At 41.1% G+C, this 21,963-nt stretch overlaps 1 protein-coding gene across 2 annotated transcripts in view; it reads right to left on the reverse strand.

The window, feature by feature from the left end:
• Positions 1 to 17,893: 17,893 nt before the first annotated feature.
• SHANK2 (SH3 and multiple ankyrin repeat domains 2) overlaps positions 17,894 to 21,963 on the reverse strand; it is a 274,462-nt gene continuing 270,392 nt past the window's right edge. For both annotated transcript variants that reach the window (XM_065636008.1, XM_065636009.1), the window contains one exon: positions 17,894 to 18,467. In XM_065636008.1, coding sequence (XP_065492080.1) covers positions 17,894 to 18,467 — 574 coding nt within the window. The remainder of the gene's footprint in view (positions 18,468 to 21,963) is intronic.

Raw genomic sequence — 21,963 nt, forward strand, 5'->3', positions numbered from 1 at the left:
TCAATAAACTTTTTGAACCATTTGCATGGAACATTCTTTGTATTTTTAAATCACTTTGTCAGTCTGTTACAGATAGTTCCTCGTGTCTTAAGCTTATCTGGGACCAGCTTGCGTACAACGAATCATCCTTCCTACAGAGAACTGCTGCTTGGTGCTGTTGTGAAGGCAGGTTTGCTGCCTTCCGTGAACTTCCCTTCCTCAAAAACCCACTTGCTTTGTCTTTTACTCCTACTCCCATGTGGAAATATTTAGATCAGAATTAGACTTCGGATGAATTTAAAGGAGATGTGCTTTTTAATTTTTAAACAGCACAGTTTTGTCTTTTGTGTGCCTGTTACTAGTGCTGTGGTTTTGGTGAGAAGAGTTGCTCCTGGCTTTTGGGAACACTGGTGGCTGCAGGACATTGAGTGTTCTAGAAAACACGGCCATCGGTTTAAAACAATATAATTTAATACATCACTTTAAAACTGTTCTGCTCTTGTTCATGACAGGGTCAAGGTGCTTCCTAAAGCTTCGCTCCTATGAGCCTCGGCCACAGAAAGGTGTCCTACCTTGTCTGAGCAAGCCTGTATTTTACTGTTTCTAATCCTGAACTTTTCCGAGATACTTGATGATGCGCTGCTGGAAATGCTTAGAAAGAAATTGCTACCACCCTTTTTTTTTTCTAATGATTATTTAGCACTGCTACATTAACAGGAAATTCAAAGCTTCAGAGCTCACCAACTCAAGTCCCAAAGCACAGTGAGTGCGAGCCGCTGCTTTAGCAGGTAACTGGAAAACACACGACTTTAGAAGAAAACATGCACGTACAGGTAGGTGTTGTGCCCTGGGTTGGGGGTGATGAGGCAGCAGCCCCTGAACCCTCCCTGGGCTCAGCCCAGAGGGGGAGCAGGCAGGACTTGTGATGGTTTTTGGGTGAAGGTGTGTGGGGTGATGGCTGCAAGGTTCCGGCACAGGGGCTGCTGCCACCAGAACCTGCTGAAAGGACAACGGGCCCTGAGATGAGGTGGCCACAAGTCCCTGCCTGGCAAGAGATGATCTTCTAGCAGGGAGGTGAAAGCTCAAAGGGAAGGAAGAAACAGCACCACGTGTCAACCCGCTGCAGGTCGCCTTCAGAAACAGCATCGTGGGGAAAATACCACAGTCCTGGGTCCACGTCCTGCATCACAGGGTAAGATGGGGAGGAGCTGAGTAACTATAGAAAAAATCAGGTGACACTATCAGCAATATTATAGGTATTGAGTCTTGGGAGCTTATTTGTGGATTGCCTCACCTAATGGAGAAAGTTTCATCTCTCATTGAAATGACTGATCTCACTCTCAGCGTGACAAACATTCTATACTGGATTGATTTAATATCTTGTTAAGTATATTTAGACAGCACTGTTATGACTGTACTATTGCTATGGTGAGATGAGATGCATTCAAGTCTTGAAGTTTTAAGATCACTGTTATTCAGCAGCAGTAATTGCTCAAGTTATCTGAAACGCTGCTGGAAAAAGAAATAAACCAACATGCCAAACTATCTACATTTACCATCAGAAGGGCTGGCTCAGCCCTCCTTGGGGGTAACTAATGCAAGCAGCGAGCAAGCCCCTTAATTTCTGTTAATTGATGTCTCACTGTTTCACTGCCTGACTTTGGGTGAGCCGTTTTACTTCCCTGGCATCTTGAATTCATCATGTTGCTTCTTAATGCAATCCTGCTGCTGCTCCTCAGCCTGCAGCTCACACAAGGCAGCAGTGGCACTGATTTTGTTCACTGTCTAATCAGTTGATGATTTTTACACCTCTAAGTGTCATTCTTCTAAACTAGTCATAATTCAGCACAGAGTAAGAACGTTCTGTAAAGTATTTTTATATATATAACATTTTCTATTATTTAATTTGTCTATTTCTGTAATAATTGCTAGGGATGATAATGAGAGAAGGACATCCTTAAAAAAAGAGTTATGTGGGAGGTGGAGAAATTCTTAAAGACACAAGATACCTTTGACCATCCTGTGCTGCCACATTGGTGTGGCAGAAACTGCAGATATCTTGAAACCTCTTGGTTTAAATCCTGTGCTGTAGGGCACTGGTGACTGTTGATAAAGTAGATTAAAAATTTCATGTCATACAAACTGACCGTTTTTCCCTACATGCATACATTGGTCTCACTATGTGCATGAGGATCTTCCCATGTTAATTGTAGGTAGCCAACTGCCTTCTTTTTTTACTCTCCAAATAAATTGTCTGAATTATTATTAATAATAATAATTATTAAGAGCTCTGCCTTTCCTGCTAATTTGGCAGCAACTTTGCTGTCATGGAAAAAGAGCCCTTGGCTGACACGATGTCGCCAGCCAGCATCAATCTGACCATGCTGGAGTTGTGGTGCCCATCAAACCGGCCGTGTAGAGGCTTGGCTGAGTAACGAGAGGGATGAAAAACCCCTCTGCAGCGCAGGATTCGCATGTCAAACTCATTTAAAAATGAGCCTGGCAGAGCTTCACCAAGGCATTTCTCGGATGCATTTTATCAAACCTCTCCTTAAGCTGCTGCTTTATTTTTAGGCTGTGCAGATGGCAGGCTTAAGAGGATGGTGACAAATGCGCCTGCGTCCAATTTATTTTCTATAAAGCCTTGAAGCTGTGGAGTATTTTGCTAGGTTTTTATGCGCCATAGGCCATTACTGACTTTTTAATGTTGATTTTCAATAGCAAGAATCAACCTAACTGGTTTTTGACTTTCAAGCAACAAAGTGGAGCAGGAGACAGGGGAAATTACAACGTGAAGCACAGGAAAGTTGCTCTGAACAGGTGATTTGGCTCAGATAAAATGCATACCAGCAAAATTTCATATTGCATGTGGTCTGCCTGTCCTCTGCAGTTTTTTTCCTGAACCTGAAAGGTTGACTATCACAATCATCTCAGCATATTCTCATTTTTAAGACCCTTTTCTGTCAAGTAGAGCAAACGCTAGTTACCAAGGATATTTATCTGAAGTACCTACTTTTAGATGAGTGCTTTTGCAACCGCAGACTTAAAGCCATCTCTGTTTTTCTGAGAGACTTGAGCCTATAATAGCAGCTTTCAAAGTGCAACCCACGGATGGGTAATACCCAGCCAGCAAGTCGGTTCCTTGTGGTTATGTCTATGTCTATATCATGTACTTATTATACTATTCACCTTGCTGCAGAATTTCTACATTATACAGGGATGTGGAGCATTCAAGATTCAGGCCAATATAACATAGGTATGTCATTGCATGCTTGTCCAGATCTAATTATCGGCAGGACGCTAAAGATGTGGTGCTTCATTTTTACTAAATTTGAAGCAGCTTCCTCACACGTTGAGCACACCATTTCTGCCGTGATCTACAGACGCTGCTGTAAAATTAGTTCCAGAAGGGAAATTGATGTATTAGTCCATGGAAAGAGGAAGAGAACAAAAAAAATCAACTGTGTAATGCTAAGTGTACAGAGTACTGCCTTGGACGGCTTCCAAAAAGGGAATCTGAACTAATCAAAATAGCTTTTCTTGACACTGTCGTCCCAGAATCTGGAAAGCTTGGACAGAAAAGGGGCCGTGCAGCTTCAACTGCCCAGAAAGCGCCTTGCAGGCACCAAGGGAACCTTGAAAATAGGTATGTGGTGGTCTAGTACAGCTTGCCACAGCATCAGAGTTTAATGGCCATTTTCTAAATCTGCAAAAACTAATTTTACAATTAATGTTATTTAAGTAGCTAAAAAATCTGGCACTTCAGAGTTAAAAATACCCCCTTGTTAGCCTTCAGATGAGGCCTGCTGCCGATCTGCCCCATCAAGGCCCTGAAAAAGCAGAAAGTCTCGCAGCTATGCAGTTTGATGCCTTCACCTCTTCTCTTTCTGCAGGCAAAGGAAGATGGTAAATGGCAATGGAAGAGCCAAAGGGTGGATTTCGGTGTCCCTGCCCTCCAAGCTGTGCCCAGGAGATGGCTCCACTCGGTCTGCCCGACGGCAAACTTCATGCAGAATTCCCACCATAAAATAAAAATAAAGAAGATGATCCTCAGAGTTTGGCTCACACGACTTCCCAGGTCAGTGTTTGCAGTGTTGAATTCCAGATTCGGGGTTCTAGGTGTTGGAGGCAGTGCAGGGTACTGCAAAAGTACAAGATGTCAGATATACTCAAAATTAAAAGCTAATGAATTCTGTGGATGGGAAGCTGCACTGCAAGAAAAGGGGCCCTAAGTGGAGAATAAATGTCAGGCTGACACCAAGTTAGGAGCTGGGGCATCACTGAGAATCTTATTTGATTTTCTTTTGCAAGGTTTGCAAGGCTTATGTGTACAAAAGCTGCAGAGAAATTATGCAACTTGCTTTCTCGCCCACTTTGGCCATGAGGCCAGAGAGGCTAAATAATATTATAATACCATTGCTCAGACTAGTTGTGAAAATGTCAGGTAAAAAGCTTTGTAGTTTTTTATTAACAGCAATTTTCCTCACTGTTTTGAGCCTGGCAAAGCTGTCATTGAATAATTATTAGAACTTTTTTGACTGGATAAAGGAATATTTTGTTTCAATAGCGTCAGTGCCAGGAAGCAATGGACAGTGATGGAGGCAGGAGCAGGAGCAAATACAGTGCCAGCATCCACCCTGCTCCTGTGTCATTCTTCTGTGCAGAAAAATTGTAAAAGTTACATTCTTTGGTGAATTAATGCTCAAAATCTTAAGCTCTCAGGACAATACCAGCCTAAAAGGAGTCCATAGCAATTTTACAGCACTGTGGAGTAATTGATGAGTGTTCAAATTCATTAATTACTGTATGAGCAGATTACTCCACAGCTGCTGGTTTATTTGGTGGCATTGGAGCTTTATATTATATTATACTATGTAATTATTAATATGCACTACACAGAGTGGGACCGCGCTGTCCTCCACGTAGACCACGTTTCATAACTCGTGGCAATGCTTCCTCACCTCAGACACTGGTATTTGCCACTGTCACTGGGCGGTTTCTCGTGTTAACAGCCTCCAGGTGGGCAAACTTGGAAAAAAATACAGGTTTTTATTGCGCATAAGACTTCACTTGGGTGCAACAGCATAAGATAGGACCTAAATTGCATGAAAAGCAATTTTTTTTTTGCCTTAGAGCAAACTTGTCACGCTGAGGCTTATCTTTTTGTTACAGGTGCTGCCTCATGTCCTTTGATGTGAAGTTTTTGCTGGTGAGGGTGTGCACGACACCCCCCCAGCTATTTGGTGCCTCTGCCGCAGGATTTGAGGCAGAAACCAGCACAAGATCCCGTCTGGCTGCTGTGGTGGCTGCTGCCCCCGCCCCACGTAAGTGCCCGATTTACTGACTTGTTTGACCCGTTTCCTTCTTTGACTAGTTGAGCCCATCGCTTCTCTGCTCAGTTACATCTGCTCGCGTGAGTTTTTTTGTATCGAATATGCTCCTGGTAAATGCAGACGCTATTACAGCGGTTTCGGTGGTACTTTAAACTGCATTTCTTTTGCCGGTTGTCCTCCCAGTTTTCACACTGTGATCTGACGAAAGCCCCAGCTGATGAACAAAGTCCTCTTGTGCATCCCTCCATGTACCGGTTTCCTCTCGCAGTATTTATATTTTCTGCTCTCACATCTCCTACTTTTGGTACAATAGAGGAGAGCGATGGTGAGAGAGGTTTAAGGCTTGAGCTTTGTTTGCCCAAGCACGTGCTGTGCTGAAGCATCGCCGTCCCTTCTGTGAACTCGTGGCTGTGCTGCTGTGTCCTTCCTTGGCAAGACAGGACCATGATACGGGTATGATTTAGATGCTGGCAGCGAGCAAGGTTAATACAAAAATCCCTGTAACAACTAGACGTGTCCAGATTTTCAGATGGGTAGACCATTGCTGGGTAATATCACTGTGAGAGAAGAGTCAGGCGAGCCAGTTCTACTTGAAACTGTTCAAATCGTTTCAATTTTGGGGTTGTCCTGTGCAGGGACAGGAGTTGGACTCAATGATCCTTGTGAGTCCCTTCCAACTCAGGATATTCGATGATTCTGTGATTGTATGAATTTTTTATAAGTACTTTTGGCCAAGCTTGTGGTTGATATCTCTGTTAGAGAATGTTTTGGATCATATTTAGATCTACAGGGATCTATGACAAGTAGTTGCTGTAAGTGATGCTGTGTTGATTTTTGTAAGGAAGGTCCACAGTCTAGCATTTAAAATTTAAGATCTCTTATATTAAAGGCCTGGGTTTTCTGGAATAAAACCGGCAGTGCACATGCCTAGCACCAGTAATTAGTGGCCTTTCTTTAAAAGCAAAGCATATGACAAACCAACCTTCAGGTAGGTCAGTAGAAGTTCAAAGACATTCTTAAAATCATGTTAGGTGTTACGTTGAGTCCTGGGCAGGAGAAACTTTGGGAAAAAGGGAGCTGCTCACTGCCTTGGTGTTTCAGCGGTGGGTTCATCCCCTCACCAACCATCACCAGAGCTCTCATATCTTATGGTAGAAACCAAGAACAACCAATTTACCTTCTCTTACTAAACCAAAGCACTTTTATATGCAAGACGATCTAATGTTCCCTTGCCTGCCATACTGAGAAAGAGCAGGAGAGGGCAGTTCTGTCCCCAGGTGACATTGCTCAGGTCTGTTGGCCACCTTCTCCTTAAGCACGCCCTTCCATGCTCTAGCTCACCCGCTTACTAATTTTCTTCAGCAATATATGTTCATTTAACCGACATGGTACTAGATAATTATGTGCTCATTTACATTTGTACTACTTCTAACATTATTAGTAATATTTATTAGTCAAACGCCCGTGTTCATCGTGTCAAACAGCCCTGGACATTGGCCTGCACACATCCCAGCCTACTAAGCGTTAGTAGCTTTATGCGCACAATCATTATTCCCAGGCACACACAGTGCTATTACCATTTCTGGTAAAATATAAACCACTGCATGTATCATCTTACCCTGAATTCATCTATTTATGCCAGCTAGAAAAAAAAAAAATCCTAATTAACTAAGCCTCTCAGGGCTCTGGCTCCCTCGTGTTTGCACAACAGTGCAAGAAACTTTAACACGGTCAACACAGCACTGATAAAAATAAAAGCAATCAAAATCTTTCTTAATGTAGCAACGTAAGAACTCAAATACACTCTGGTAGTCTTCCAAGTTTATAATAATGTTTCTCTATTAAATACTGGGTGTTATTTCCATTGCAATCTGGAAACAAATTCTCCAGTCAGCTCATCCTACCTGAGTCTACTGCTTTCAAGATTGCATTGCTGCTAATTTGCACTTGAATAACCTTTTCCTTCTGTAAACCTTAGATGTTACTTTTGGCCTTTGGCTTTTTTAGCTGAAAACTACAAACATCCAAATTCAGATGGTCTTACATTGAAGTTTTAAGTATCCACATCATAAAGAAAATGCTATTTATATTGAAGGGCTGTAAGCATATTAGAAATGGTTGATTAAGTCCTGCCCTTTGGTAGCCCTGTTGCATAGACATTGTTCTAACATTTGTCTGCAAATTTAACAGTTAGGTGTATATGACAGTACAGATACCCAGCCAAATTGCAGTCACCAAAATACAGGTTGGAGCAGTAGCTCCTGGCCTAGGTAGTAATTAGAAAAGAGAAATTGTAATTGAAGTTGGGATTTCAGCAGCAGGGATTTACACCTGACAGAGCTCAGCCTCAGCTCCAGCACTCCTGGTCTAGACAAAACCACTGCTCTACACAATATTTACCATGTTGTTTTGGTTTTTAAATTTAATAAATCGGATCATCTACTAGTAAGACACAGTGGAATGGTGTTACCACCTAGAACGCATATTCTTTTCCTGAATAAAAAATGGTTTTTATCTGTGCCCAGAAGAATTTGCTTAGGCAGATTTTAAGTTTTCTTAATTGTGGGAAAATATTTAATGTGAAGTAGAAAGCACTGGTAGAAAAATAATGAATATCATATATCCAGGAAGAACAAGAGATTAGTCAGGAAAAAGAAACTGTCCCAAGTGAAAAATAGCGATAGCTGACCAGCTAGTGACAGGATTTTTTTTGAGTGTTTCTACTTTTCATTAATATAAGTAACTGCCAGGCACCTGCCTACATCTGTGCTTGCCTGAATTCCCCTGTAATGCTGTTCTAGGTGGCAAATGCATTCGAGTGCTTCTGAAAATATTACTCGGATCCCTGGATAGGTTTGATTCACCATCGCTCTGAACATGCTGTAGGAAAATGTCACCAAACAAGGCAGCACTTGCCTCAGCTGTGCTGTGTCCTGCCAGCCTTCCCAGCCCAAATTAACCTAATTAAAATCTCTGAGAAGCACCGAGACTGCTAACAGGGCTGCTTTTCCTCTTTGCTCTGCATAAGGCAATGTTCCAACCCCAAACATTCGACAATTTTTAGACTTTAATTCAAATAAACCAGGATGAGTTGGTTTTATTTTGTGGGAGGTTTTCTTCGAGGCTCCATTTACAGTTCAGGGAGAAAACTGATTCTTATAATAAACCCAAGAGCCTCAAATGTAATAATTAGATTAAACTTGTGCTTTCAGTACTCTAAGTGAGCAAATATGTTACTGGACGGCAACACTGATATCCTTATTAATAGGTTACTCTGTTACCCTTCAGTGGACAGGGAGTTATCCACTATCACATCTTGGTTTCCATTTATTTCTGAATATTGTTTTTACCTTTTAAATCTCTGAAAACCCTCCTTCCTAGGATTTGTTCTTGTGGTTAACTAGACAGGATTTTTCTTATCTGATGGAGCATCCTCTGGTAAGAAAGTTTCCTTCATGTATGATTTAATGGTGGGAAAAAAAAAATCAATATGTTCTGCAAAAAATTAAGCTTTCAGGCTTTATAGAAAATGCTGCACATTTTTTCTATCCTTGCATGCAAGCTCAACTGAAAAATCCAACCCTAGTATTTACTCTGATAACTTTTATTTTAGGATGAAGGAGGATGACATGACCCAGCACCAGGCAGCTTGGAGGAGGAGAAGAAAACCAAAATACTCAAGCAAAATAGATCAAAATGAAAAATTCTTACCCTTAAACAGTGCAAGGAGAAGATGAACCTTCCAGCCTCAGAGCTCTGACCCCATCTTGAAGGAGAGGTAAGAACCACCCCACCTCATGGGGCTTCTCTTTTATAAGCCACATGGCTACTAAACCACCTGAGCAGGCACTAAACCCTCAGTCAACGGGGGCGGAGGGTGAAATGATGCTCAGGTGTTTCTGTTTGTCATAATTTATGTTCTCCTTAGCACGTAAAGGACTTTGTGGTGGCCTCACCAGGTGGCTGGTGCTGTCCATCACTCCGAATTTCACTGACTTCCACTTAATGTGAAATACGTCTTTGAAGAGAGATGGGTTTGCTCAGGTATTAATATTTTAACATAATAAGCCCAGTGGATAATGGTCATGTCTACCTGGGTGCACCTGTGCACAGGTGAGAACAGAGTCATGTCCGCAGAGCTGCCTAACAAGTGTACCTGTCAAAAATAACTTAAATTTGTTTCTCTTTAATTCAGGCACCACAAATCCCGGTGTTTGCTTTCCTGGCTTTTATGTTTTGCAGAGATGGAGGATTTGATGTCAGCTGTGATGTAGCACACACAAACGCTCCCAGCTACAGGGGACAGGGTGTGAGCAATGCCAAGGTTAATGCAATTGTCTTTAGATGTTTGTTTATTAAAAAAAAAAAACTAAACAAAAAAAAACCCAACTCATGAAAGCAACTAAAGCCTGAAGGTGAGGATTAGCTGGTACAGCACTTACTCACAGCAACATCAGAGCTAGAGGCTGAGTCCCTGAATTGCTTAATTTTGAATTTAATCCCTAATGAGTTGCAGCTCACCTGATTTTATGCTAACATAACCTGATTTTTATGCTGTTGAGAGCTGGCAGGATTTTATCTTTCCTGAACAAGACGTTGCCAGCACACGGCCCCTCTCCCCTGAAATTTATTAACGCTGCAGCCTGGCGTGAGGTTTTGCATCACTTAGATGTGTACCCTAAGCTTTGTTTCTCTGCTCCAGTGCTTTGGTATTTATCTAATTATTATTTATTAATGTAAAAATATATAATCGCCTCCTGTAGCAGGTATAGCAGCCTATGGAGCTGGGCTTCCCAGTCCCTCACGTCCCACCCCGCTCTCCGATGAATGAACTTCGTCCTGTGACCCGTGGCAGCCTCTCATGTGCCAAATGATTTGAAATCCTCCCAGTTTCCAATCTGAATTTATTTGTCGCCAATTGGTAAAAATGTTCTTGTAGCGCCGACGTTCCTTTTAGTTAAAAATCCCGGCTGTTCACCCACTCAGGTGAGTGGGAAAAGCAGACATCTCATTTCCGCCTTCTCTCTGCTCGGTTAAATAGACCAAGTAATGTAAAAACCTGTTGGAAGCCCCCACTGCCAGTCTCTTGCTCCCAGCGCTTTCCCACACACCTCTCCCCATTGTACCTGTTGCAGATGAGCTCCTGGGATCGCCCTTCAGCCCACTCCTGTTAATAGGTCCTTAGTTCTCATTAAAAATGCCTTTTTCATGGAGATATGTGTATATATATTTATATATATTTTTTTTTTCTCTTTGTCGCCTCCAACAGATTAGGCCCATGGATTCATAGTGAGTTTTTTTTTTTTTTTTTTTTTTCACTTGGTGCATTTTGTACAAATAAATTTTCCTTGTTTCCATTGCTCTGGTCTTTGAGGTATATAATATGCTCTATTGATCTTCCCTGCGAATAAACCAGTCTGGTCATCAGCACAAACAGTTAATACACACAGTATTAGGTCTGGTATTAGTGACTTTTCTTTAAAGGGCTGAAGATCACCTAAACGTAGCGAGGTGGTATGAGAAATGACAGACTAAAAGACAAGATGTGTAAATGATCCACATCTGGTTTGAGTACACAGAGCACACGAAGAATTTTTCTCTGAAAGAAAATGTCTTTTCTAAAAATTGCCAAGTATCTTCTGCAAGTCACCTACCCTTGTTTCACATCTTCTCTGTAATGCAGAAAATTAGCATTTTTAGAGATTTCAGATAACCATGGGTGAAGTGTACAGCATGTGATCTGTTACCAGGTCACTAGAAAGTCTTACAGGTGAATTAAATAATCCGTCAGAATGTTGCACAACTAACACCCACGGCTTTGTAAAGAAATAAAATTGCTGAGATAGAGCAAATGGAGAATAGGGGATACAGCATGGCTTGAAGTGAAAAAATAAAATTCCAATCACAGTATTACTTTGTGCACAATTGGACACAGAGCTCAAACTAGATGATGTTCAGATACAAAAGAAATTATTTTTGTTCATTTTTCAACACTGATTAATAAGTAAATGACATTTCAAATGGTGTTTCAGGTACCTTTGGATCTGTTCTCTAATGCAAGATTCAGAGCTCTCACCTTGACTTCACCACCGCACTTGTTAAAAGGTCTGAGATCGGCTTCAAATGAGACCTGAAGATGCACCAACAAGGTCACAACACAATGACAAATGAATGACATGGTCACAATAGTGGGGATGGGTCTGGTAGGGAACACCGTGCTCAAAAATTCGTTATGGACACATCCGAGCACCCATTTGGAATTCTTTACATCATCGGAACGAGGCAGCGCTTCCCTCAGGATTGGTTTTGAAGAACATCCTTCGGGAAAATGAGTCTAAGATTTCAGCAGAGAGGTTCTCACCTCTCCCCAAACCTCCGTGTCACCTATTCCAGGTTGTTTTTTTTTTTCCCAAAGTTACAAGACATTGCTTTAAATTGCTTTTAAGTATATAAGGAAACTGGGAGATCGGAGACAATTAGATAATGCAAAAAAAAAAATCAGTGGAAAATAACCCATTAAAACATGAATTACATTTTGAGATTTCCGTATATTGTATTCTCTTCAGATTTTTCAAAGCAAAAAGGTACACTACAACATTGATTCCAATACATTTTTAAGCACATGCAACACTGGTGTCCTATTTGTACATTAATCTCTAATGCTGTCCAAGCACCTTTACATTAAAGGCATACAAGAACTCACACATGCGTGCACATATTCCTTCTAGCATTAGTCCTGAGGAAAAACTTAAATTTTACTTGAGAAACCATATTTCAGTTCTGCAAGTACATCTGGGAAACAACCCCCCAGCTCTTCTGAACTCATTCCTGACCTGAACACCTTGAGCTCTTTTGCAGTTTGGTTCTGAAATACCTTCAAAAGAGCCCAAGGTTTGCAGCACTGGAGACAAAAAGTATATTAAAACTGATCAATTCATTTATTAAAACTATAATTAAAAACCATGCTCGATGCAGACGAAGTATCATATGGAGATGCTAACACTCAAAACATAAAATCGATAAAACGCGACCACATATAAACTAGAAAACGCATTACAATTCTTTGAAGATTTCTCATTCAGTGTATGTTTTGTGTATTTATACAGTCGGCCTTTTGTTTTCCTGACTCTAATATTCAGGCCAACGTACAATAATAAAAAATTTCTGAAATGACTTCTTGTAGAAAGAATGACAATTAAAATAAATACCTATTTTGAAAAGATCTCATATTGCTCTGAGACTATGTCCATCAAAAGCCACTAGATGTCAGCGTTATAGAACCAGTTTGTTTCAGACTTAAAAGCATTAAGTCCACTTGGTTTATTTATCATCGTTACCTTGCCTGTGAAATACAGAACACATCAACTACACAAATAACCAAGCAAATATTTATGGTAGTAAATGGAACCCGAAATAACAGTCTCGTTTCACTTTTTTTCCCCCTCACATTTACTTGATTTGAACAGAGGACTTCAAATCGGTCTCATCATAATGCTGAAAATGTTTCAAAATAAGATGTAAATCATTTCAGGTTTTCTAAGCACTCTTCCTAAGGCAGCGACATGGGTTTCTCACCTCAAAAACCAGCACTAAAAGCTCTTTTTGTCACGTGCTGTAATACCTCATAGATAAAGCTGTGGTAAATAAAGTAGTTCATCCAGGTTGAAAATTATAAGGCACGTACATTATTATTTTTTTTTTCCTTTTAAAACCACATGATCTTAAACATCGTTACAATCGTGCTATTCTGGGTGGCCCATCACAGCTCCTGGTTATTTTCCATGGTTTTGGACGCACAGAATGAAAGACCATGAAATGCAGAAACGTACAGAAAACCAAGGATGAAACAAAACACCAGACATTGATACAACATCCACTACAACAGCAGTGACCAAATCTTCCCATTCCTTTGACGAACATTGACAATTGCAAAGCATTCTTTGCTTTGCACTGTAAACACCTGACTTTATTTAGCTACAGATGTTTATCACGCAATAGCCACAATACCTGAAATAATGTTTAAAAAGCCTATTTTTTTCCTTCCTGTTTTAACAAAACAAAGCTGCCAAGTAATCGTTGTTGGAAAAATATGGAATAAGAGGTAACTACGAAAATGTTGAAATAGAACATCATCTGAGAAGAGAATAACAGTTAAGGAACATATGAAACCAAAGGTCAACAGTTCTAGGCATTTATTCCAACATCTTAGAAAATAAAAAATATTCTTCATTGCATCACCATTTAAAGATAGAAAAACAAATTTTGAGATTAAGCCAAAAGAAGATGTGAATTCTTTTTTCCTTTTTTTTTTCTTTCCATTTGAAGCCTTGTTTATTCACAGTACAAATATCCCCTGCTCGTACATTTTTAAGTCACAAGACACACCAAGTCTGATAAGGAGCACTGCTTCCTTTTCTCCTCTGACCAGCTGCTCTGCCCTTCAAAAACTCCAACCGCCCCCTCCAAATTTTCAGTGCCTTATTCAATTAAATTTCGGACCATCCCCAATGAGCCCCTGACACCACCAGCAGGACTAAGATTGAGACCATTCCCACACACACACTCAGCCGAGAAAAAAAAACCATTCCGCAATTATTCTTTGAAATCCGCCTTAAGGCAAATTGAGACCTTTTTTTTTTTTTCTACCTCTCGCTGAAAATTTTTGCTTTTCGAATTTCAAACACGAATCTCAAATTCAGGAAATGAACTAATGACCGGCATAAAGAATGCTTTAACCAAAAAGAAGAAATCAAAAGGAAATGCTTTTCCCAACAATAAATCATTTTTTTGCCTTAATTCTACCTACATTTTGTTAAAGCATTTTATGCGCTTTCAATAACATCAGATTGCAAGTTTTTTGGCAACTTTTTTTTTTTTTCCATAAACATTCAGACAGTGTTCTCTGTTTGCAATCAGAACCACAACCTTAGTGCAATATTATATTTATTTCTTACAGTAATTTTGGTTGCCATACAAGAGTATTAAGGATGGGGGAAAAGTGCAAGTTACAGGAGCTTGATTTTTTTAATCAGTTGAAATAAGAGGAATTAAAGCACAAAAATTACAGCAACATAGATAACGTGAACACAAGTCGTTACACAAAGTATAGCGAGAAACATATTAATATCTAGAAAATAAAAGAAAAAATGTAATGGGAAAAATTATCAATATTTGTGGCTCATACACATAATCATCGCCAGATCAACTGGGTAATGCTTTTTAAGAACTGAAAAAAAAAAAAAGTCACTATTTTTATTAACTTAAGTACCACAAATAATTAACTTCCGTGATATGTAAATTCTGTAAATCAACAGTCACATCTAGTCATTTTATAATATATGAATTAAACTTAAAATGTTCTCAGACACCTAGGGAAAGGAGTCTGTGCAGTTATACACAATTTACATCTTGTAAGATTTTGGTATTGTATACACAAATATTACAGAAACTAGGCATGTAAATGCAATTTATTTAAATTACAGTATATAAACAAAAGTTGATCCTAAAACCCAGAATATCAGAACGTGTTTCATAGATCTCTAACAACTTGGTTTTCACTGTCGTAAGTAGCACGAAATAAGTGGGTCTTCTCTCCTTTCCCCCCCCCAACATTTCCAGAGTGATGAAAATACTCGGAGGCAACGGCGTCTCTGTTACTATTGCTCTCTGTAGCAAAATCCTCACCCAGAGCTAGAGACAAATTCCTCTTGGCGGAGGTGGATTTTATTGGTGAGAAGTAGGTCCTCTCAGGTCTCCTTACCTTTCCTTTGTAAGACACAATGCAAAAAATAAACTATTTCGTTAGCTCTTGAAAATGCGTTAAACCTCTTTTTATTTTTTTTCCCCCCCCACTCGTATCGTACCGAGTCCTTCAGTACCTGAAAAGATTCACGAGCAAGAAACACACCTGTGTAAGAAAGGGATGAGCTGGGATTTACCGTGTATGTCAGCACTCGTTCGACGGAAATTCAACAAGGTTGTGATTAAAAAGCAGCTCAAAAGTCAACTTCTACATTTTCTTTTACTAGCGCGTTTTCTAATGTATTTTCTGGCACGTATTATAGAGGTAATATCATGTACCCAAAGAAACAAAACAAAACAAAAAAAAAAAGAGCATGGCATTAGTGGTTTATTTACTGAATTCTGTCGTATCACCAAATGGAAGACAATGATGGCTAAATTACCATTTTTACACTTCTTAAAGTATTTGATGGCCTCAAGTTGCCTGCATTGCCTATCTGAATGAAACTGCCATTTTTCTACAACGCCTATGGAAAAATTCAGTACTCTCGGAAGTAAAATGCCTTAGTACTTGAGTTTTATTACAAGGTTACTTGGAACTTTCAAATACAAACATAGCGTAGTAACAGATGTTAAGTCAAAAGATTTGTTGTTCCGTAAAGGGGGCAGGAGGCTAAATAAGTTGCTTTTTATGAGTATCCAATGCGTTGGTAACTATAACCACTTTTGAAGAAATATTCACCCTCCTTTGTAGAAGTTCTAGCAAAGATAGAAAATATAACACAGCTCTGCTGGTTCAGATGCATCCAAATGAGGTTGATTTTAAAAAGGTCAAGACTTTATAATTATTCCACAGAAATAGTAGTAAACCACAAAAGTTTTTTTTTCTTTTTTTTTTGTTTTTTTGTTTTTAACTTTCTAGCACTGAAGTGGCACAAAGGCTGCCCAGTAGACCAGCCACTTATTTTCTTAAAATATTGTGCTTATAAACTATCTGTACAACTATTTAAACTTGCAGTAAAGAAAGATATTTAAAATGCTAAACTTTATGTACTCATACTAGGGCTGTTGCAGACCTAATTAGACACTTGTTTGTGAGCAAAAAATAATCACAATAAAAAAAATTAGAGATAGGCTGGACTATATCAAGGACCATATCAAGGAAAGAAATTTCAGGTACCTTGCAAAATGTAAGAGAACCTGAACGTATGGTAGGTAGCCAGTCTAGCCATCCACACACAATGGACCCACCTTGAATATTATGTTAATAAAGACCTACAAAACTCACAGATATTAAGAGGTGTTAATTACAAGGGGAGTTCAAACATGCAGAGAGAGACTTGTTAACTTGAAAAACGAATTTTTTTAAAAAAAGGAGTCAGATTGAGCAAATCTGTGTGACTGAAGTCACCTGGAGCTCTGGTACCACCACCCCGGCCCTGCTCGGCCGCAGCCCCCCGGTTTCCAGCAGGATCCACGTTCCTACCCTGCGACCTCCCAAACAGTCGCCCAAAAAACTCACCGGAGGCCGCCGGGCAGCGTCCAGCTCCCCCCGAAGTGCTCGGTCTGCTGCCCTTGTCCAGAAGCCAAACATACCGAAACAGCCATAAAGATGAAAATCTGGAAACCTCCCCAGTTCTCCTGGCCCTTGGAACACGCGCGTTCCGAGACGCTGCGTACCTCCTTCCAGCTTGCCATTACCTTTCTACCTTTTTCGTTTCTTTTTTACCTTTTTTGCTCCTTTTTGCTTTTTTTTCGTTTCTTTTTATGAGCCGAAAAATTTCCATTTCCGCTAACGGGCTGAAATTCCTCTCTCACTTGAAACACTGGCAACCTTCCCACCGGGGATGTTCATCTCTCTTTTTATTCTTTCTTGGCCTGATGTTCAAAACCACTCACTGAATTAAACGGCATCTCTCAGGGTTCAGCACATTCGAGTATCCGACCGTGAAGTCCAAAAGATGCGCCTGTACACAAACCCAAATTTTTGCTGGCTCTGTAGAGTTCATATTGCGACTTGGCAGTAGTTTAGCTGGTTGAAAACTGGGGGTCTCAGGTCCAAACTAGCTTCATTTTGTTGTACCTCTAAGTGTGCATTACTCCTTGTTGGTTTTTTTTGTTTGTTTTTTTTTAATGCAACATCTGCATCGTCTTATAGGTCAAGTCAATGGAGCACGTATTGAACTTGTTCTGCCACCTTGGAAGAGCGCTAAGCATAACTGCAGAAATAAAGAAATACCAGGTAAAACAGAGCAAGGTTACCCTTGAACTAATTCCAGCAGAACAACCAGCTTCACTGCCAACAAATCAGAGCGCTAAACTAGTAAAAACCAGTAATATGAACTGTACCTGTCTTAATATTGTGCCCCTGCGACTATTAAAAATGGCTTTGAATGGTAATGAAGCGCTCTGGCCTCTTCAAGTGGACTAAGGGTTGGGGAAGGAAGCTTGCTCGGATACTGAATGCCAATAAGAGAATATCGCGCTTTTCCATTAAAAAAATGAAACATTGGCAATTTTAAATTGAAAGAAAAGTGGTATGTAATGCTTCCAGCAGAAGGGCATTATCAAGAGATACTATTTTTGAAGTTAACAATTTTCTCTCTCTCATATCTCCCCACAACTTTGAAATAAAACGGCCCCACTCGTGTAACGTGTTTAGGTTTACGTTTGGGCATGTAGCATACAGTCTGCATTACCTGAGTACCAGGAATCCAACCGTTTTCCCCCTCCCACCCCCAATTTTGCTGGCACTCGCAGACAGACAAGGCATTTGGGGTATTTCAGTACCAGCCCATCTCTAGTTATCAACAGAAGTTTGTGAGGCAAAATAGCTATTCTTATCTGTCCAGCAGCTGTTTCAAAGCTCTTTCTATGTTCATTCTGTGCCCAACTCTAGTCACTCCGAGGTCTATCAGATCCTCCTTTTGTAGATTTGGTAAATGAGTGCCATCTATTTCATTGTCCATAAATGTTTCTTTATGTTCGCCTAAGTTTAGACTTTCCAACCAATCTGCCACATCTGGTTTAGTCCACAGGTGGACAGGCTTAGTTGTAAAAGGCTTATTTGAGATTGGCTGTTGTAATATTGAGGGAGAAGGAGACCTGCTGCGCCCTGTGGTCAAGCCAAATAAGTCCCCAGAAGGGGGCTGGCTGGGTAGGCTAAATACATCGGACAAAGTCGGAGAAGGAGATGAAGCTGAAGCAGAAGCAGTCAGAGGAGCAGGCATGATGTCTTTATTAATCTCCGTCGGTGAAACCACAGGGCTTGGAGCGTGTCTTGCTCCTGAGGTCCTACTGTCATAGTCTGGGGACCTGCTCTGCAGTGTGATCGGTTGGCTGGTTCCAGGTCGGACGGTAAAAGTGATTGTTGTACTTCGTGTACCTGAGACAGTACTCATGACTTCCGTGCTCCTGAAATTGTAAACAGACGTGGAGAGTTAGAGAAATCAGCCGCCAGCTCACAGGCGGTCCACATCAACGCGTGGTTAACATGGGTTTGGAATGCTCAAGCATTTTCATTGCTTAATGAGCAATAGCAGGTTAAAAGTACGAAGATGGTGTCACTGAACCTTTCCCATAAAACAGTCATCAATGGTAAGCCACAGCTAAAAACAAAACCTTTGCTTACGAGCAGTTCAGAAAAAACACCTTCCAGAGCACATTCTTCCTTTTGAAGGCTGCAGCAAATCAACTCGCGGTTAAATGAGAAACACCGAATGGAATGAGCACACGGGCACTTGGTGCTCCCTGTGAAGTGCGATCAGGAGTTGATCTTCCCCTCATATGGAGAGGTAGGATCCTTCATTTCAGTTTTAAACACTGTTAGATAGCATCCCTAACAATAGCAGTTATGGAGAATAGCAGCAGCATATCATTAACTTGATTTTGGATCTTTAGGTCTCAACTCAGTGAATTTTAGGGTATGTTTGTATTCCCATTTGTTCACAGAACATGCTCCACAAGCTCCTTGTATTTCCCTTTCTGTTCAGCCGGCCTTTTCGTGCTTTAAAAATGAAACAGACGTTCTAAGGTTCGTAAAAGGACTTCTGTGTCCTTTTCTCTCTACACTCTCTACTTTGGCAGTTTCACTACAAAATGCTGGTTACTGTGCATGCCCAGAGGTGATGTAGTTGTGATCAAGTCCCTGGCACCTATCTCTTGCCTAAAGGAAATTTCAGATTACAAACTAAGGCGGCATGAAACCTGCCGAGAGGCAGCTCTGATGCCGGGGCTGACAGGGTGGGTGAAGGAGCAGACGAGGCTGCTCTCGTCTACTGGCTACAGAACAAATTTAGAAGGAGAAGATCCAGGCTCAGGTCTCTTCATTCATAAAATGTTTCACTCCACAGCCTTTACTTCTCAGGAGAAATCTCTGGCAGCCAGCGCGAGCGCCTCAAGATCTTCCACTGAACCTCTGGGTGGCTTAAGCTTGAGACATTTCAGTTTTAAAATACCCTGCCAACTAGGAAAACCTTCAGACAAACCATTTTAAGCACTTCCAGAACAAAGTAAGGATTTAGTTATCCTTGAAGTGATGCCATGAAGTACCTAAAATGACCCACACAGCAAGGGTCGAAACCCACATCTGTTGTCCCTGAGGTATGTCCCTCACCACTAATCTGCTTGATAAATGAGAAGCCTTCTCCTGCTCCTCTGCCCCAGGTAATCGTAGAGGCTTTGCTCTTCCTGCGGAGTTCGGCGACCACGGGGAAGGAGGATGAAACGTGTTGGGTTATCCTGGGTCTGCTCCCCAGTGCAATGTCATCGTGACCACCCATGGAAGGGGAGTGACTTGACTTTGGTCACATCTTGAAGAGAACAGTGGTTAAGACTTTAAATAAAAAGACAGTGGTACCAGCACTTCCACACCATTGTCAGGCTAGACATGAGGAAGCAATTTTTTACACTGAGGTTGGTAAAACACTGGCCCAGGTTGGCCAGAGAGGTGGTGGATGAACCATCCCTGGAGACATCCCAGGCCAGGCTGGACGGGGCTCTGAGCAACCCGAGCTGGCGCAGATGTCCCTGCTCATGGCAGGGGGGGCACTGGACCCACACCATTCTATGATTCTGTGATCACCTACCCTAACCTGCTCCCCCTGTGAAGCACTCGTCCATCACCAAAATGAAGAAACATAGACAGCTCACCTGACAACGGGCTATTAATCCCTTCCTCTCATATAAGCCTCACTGCAGTCCTGGTAGCGCTGAACTGGAGACCTTCTTCAGCGTGTCCTGGGTTTGCTGCTGGTTGCTGTGAGCCGGTTTGCTCCGTGCTCCCCGCGTCACGTCTGGGGCTTCAGCACGTAATTACCAAACCTAAACATCAGGTAGCCTACCGCACTGCTACGCCGAGAGCCAGAGCACGCTCGTATCGCAGCGAGTCTCGCTCAAACAAAGCTCCAACATCGTGTTATTAGAAAAGCACTAAGAATAGCTTTTTGGAGAACCTACATGTTATTCACATGAGCAATCCCACTGATTTCCCACAAATTGTTCCATATATTTCAATGGGAACAGGGGGATCTTTTTGAGCGCTGAAAGATCAGCACTTCACTTAAAACACAGTAGGAACAATACTTCTAGCACTTATGTCTTTGTAATTTAACAAAGAAAGGAAACACTTGGCAAGGTTTTGAGTGTTTGCTGTGATTTGTTTGGAGCTTAATGGCTCTTATTGTCTTCCAGGACTGGAGCTAAGCATTCTTACAAATAAAAATCTAAGGCAAGGAACTATTAAATTCTACTAACCAAGAGGAGCAAGTTATTTCTACCTGCTTTAACTTAGCATTAGGAGTCTCACACACTTTAAAAAGGCACGATATAATTTTAAACCAACAGAAAACATGCTTTGAAAAAGGTTGGGATAATGCTGTCCCAGTGATTGCAGGAGGAGCAAGATGAGTTTTGATACATGTGGAAATTTCTCCCTCTCTTTTTACCTGCAATTACCCTTTTACTTAACTACCCTGTCTTGCAAATGCTAGTAATTACGGGTTTGTATTCCCACTCATTGTGGCAATTTCAAATGGATGATGAAAATTTATCTTCTATTACGCTAGATGCTGAAAGATCGTTTCTGTTCCTCGACTGACCACTCCAGGCTCAGCGGGCACCTTCTGCCGCGTAACTCGCTTTTGCTGCTTCTTCTCCCTGTTGTCCCTTTCATAGACTCCCTGTCCCTCCTTGTCCAGGAAATCGTTGTCACTGCTCCTTTAAAAAAAGTATATTAAGCCACCGAAACAAAATGCCAAGAAGTAATCCCGTGTTTAGACCCACGGATAAGCAAAGCAATCCAGGCTACGTTGTGCTTTGCCTTCTGGCAGCCTGGATCAAAACAGCAGCTTCGCGCGGCTACAAACGATGTTAAAATATCTGTGGGCATCTTGCTTTTTCCCAAGCCATAGGTTCAGCACTACTGACTGCTAAAAATATGTCTCTGGAACAACGTCTACTATACAATCTGTGATGCGGGTACAGCCTTGAAACCATCAGCTGTCTTGCATTTTACGGCTGATTGGTACCCTGGTCAATAAGGAGCCAGCGCATTCCGGCTGGAGAGCCGGCGTGGTTTTGTGGTGGTGTGGCTTTTCCAGATTTTTAATAAGAGCAATTTCTTATGCCTTATTTGATCATCTGTTACACTAAACATATTACATCCATATTAAAGCTGCCTAAACCCAAATTTCATTTTAAAAAGGTGAAAAGTCTGATAATTATTTTAAATAAAATTTGCTCTATTAGAATCAGCATATGGTAGTAATTTATAAACATTTGGTGCTGTAAGACTGCACCGACTGCAATGCCCATTATGTTGCCTCGTATTAAAATCACAATATATAATTCCTGTGTCACAGTGATGGGGCCTCCAAGTATAACAGCCATCAACACAGCTTGTAGGCAAGAA

The sequence above is a fragment of the Caloenas nicobarica genome, chromosome 5 (assembly GCF_036013445.1).
Source record: "Caloenas nicobarica isolate bCalNic1 chromosome 5, bCalNic1.hap1, whole genome shotgun sequence".
Lineage (NCBI taxonomy): Eukaryota > Metazoa > Chordata > Aves > Columbiformes > Columbidae > Caloenas > Caloenas nicobarica.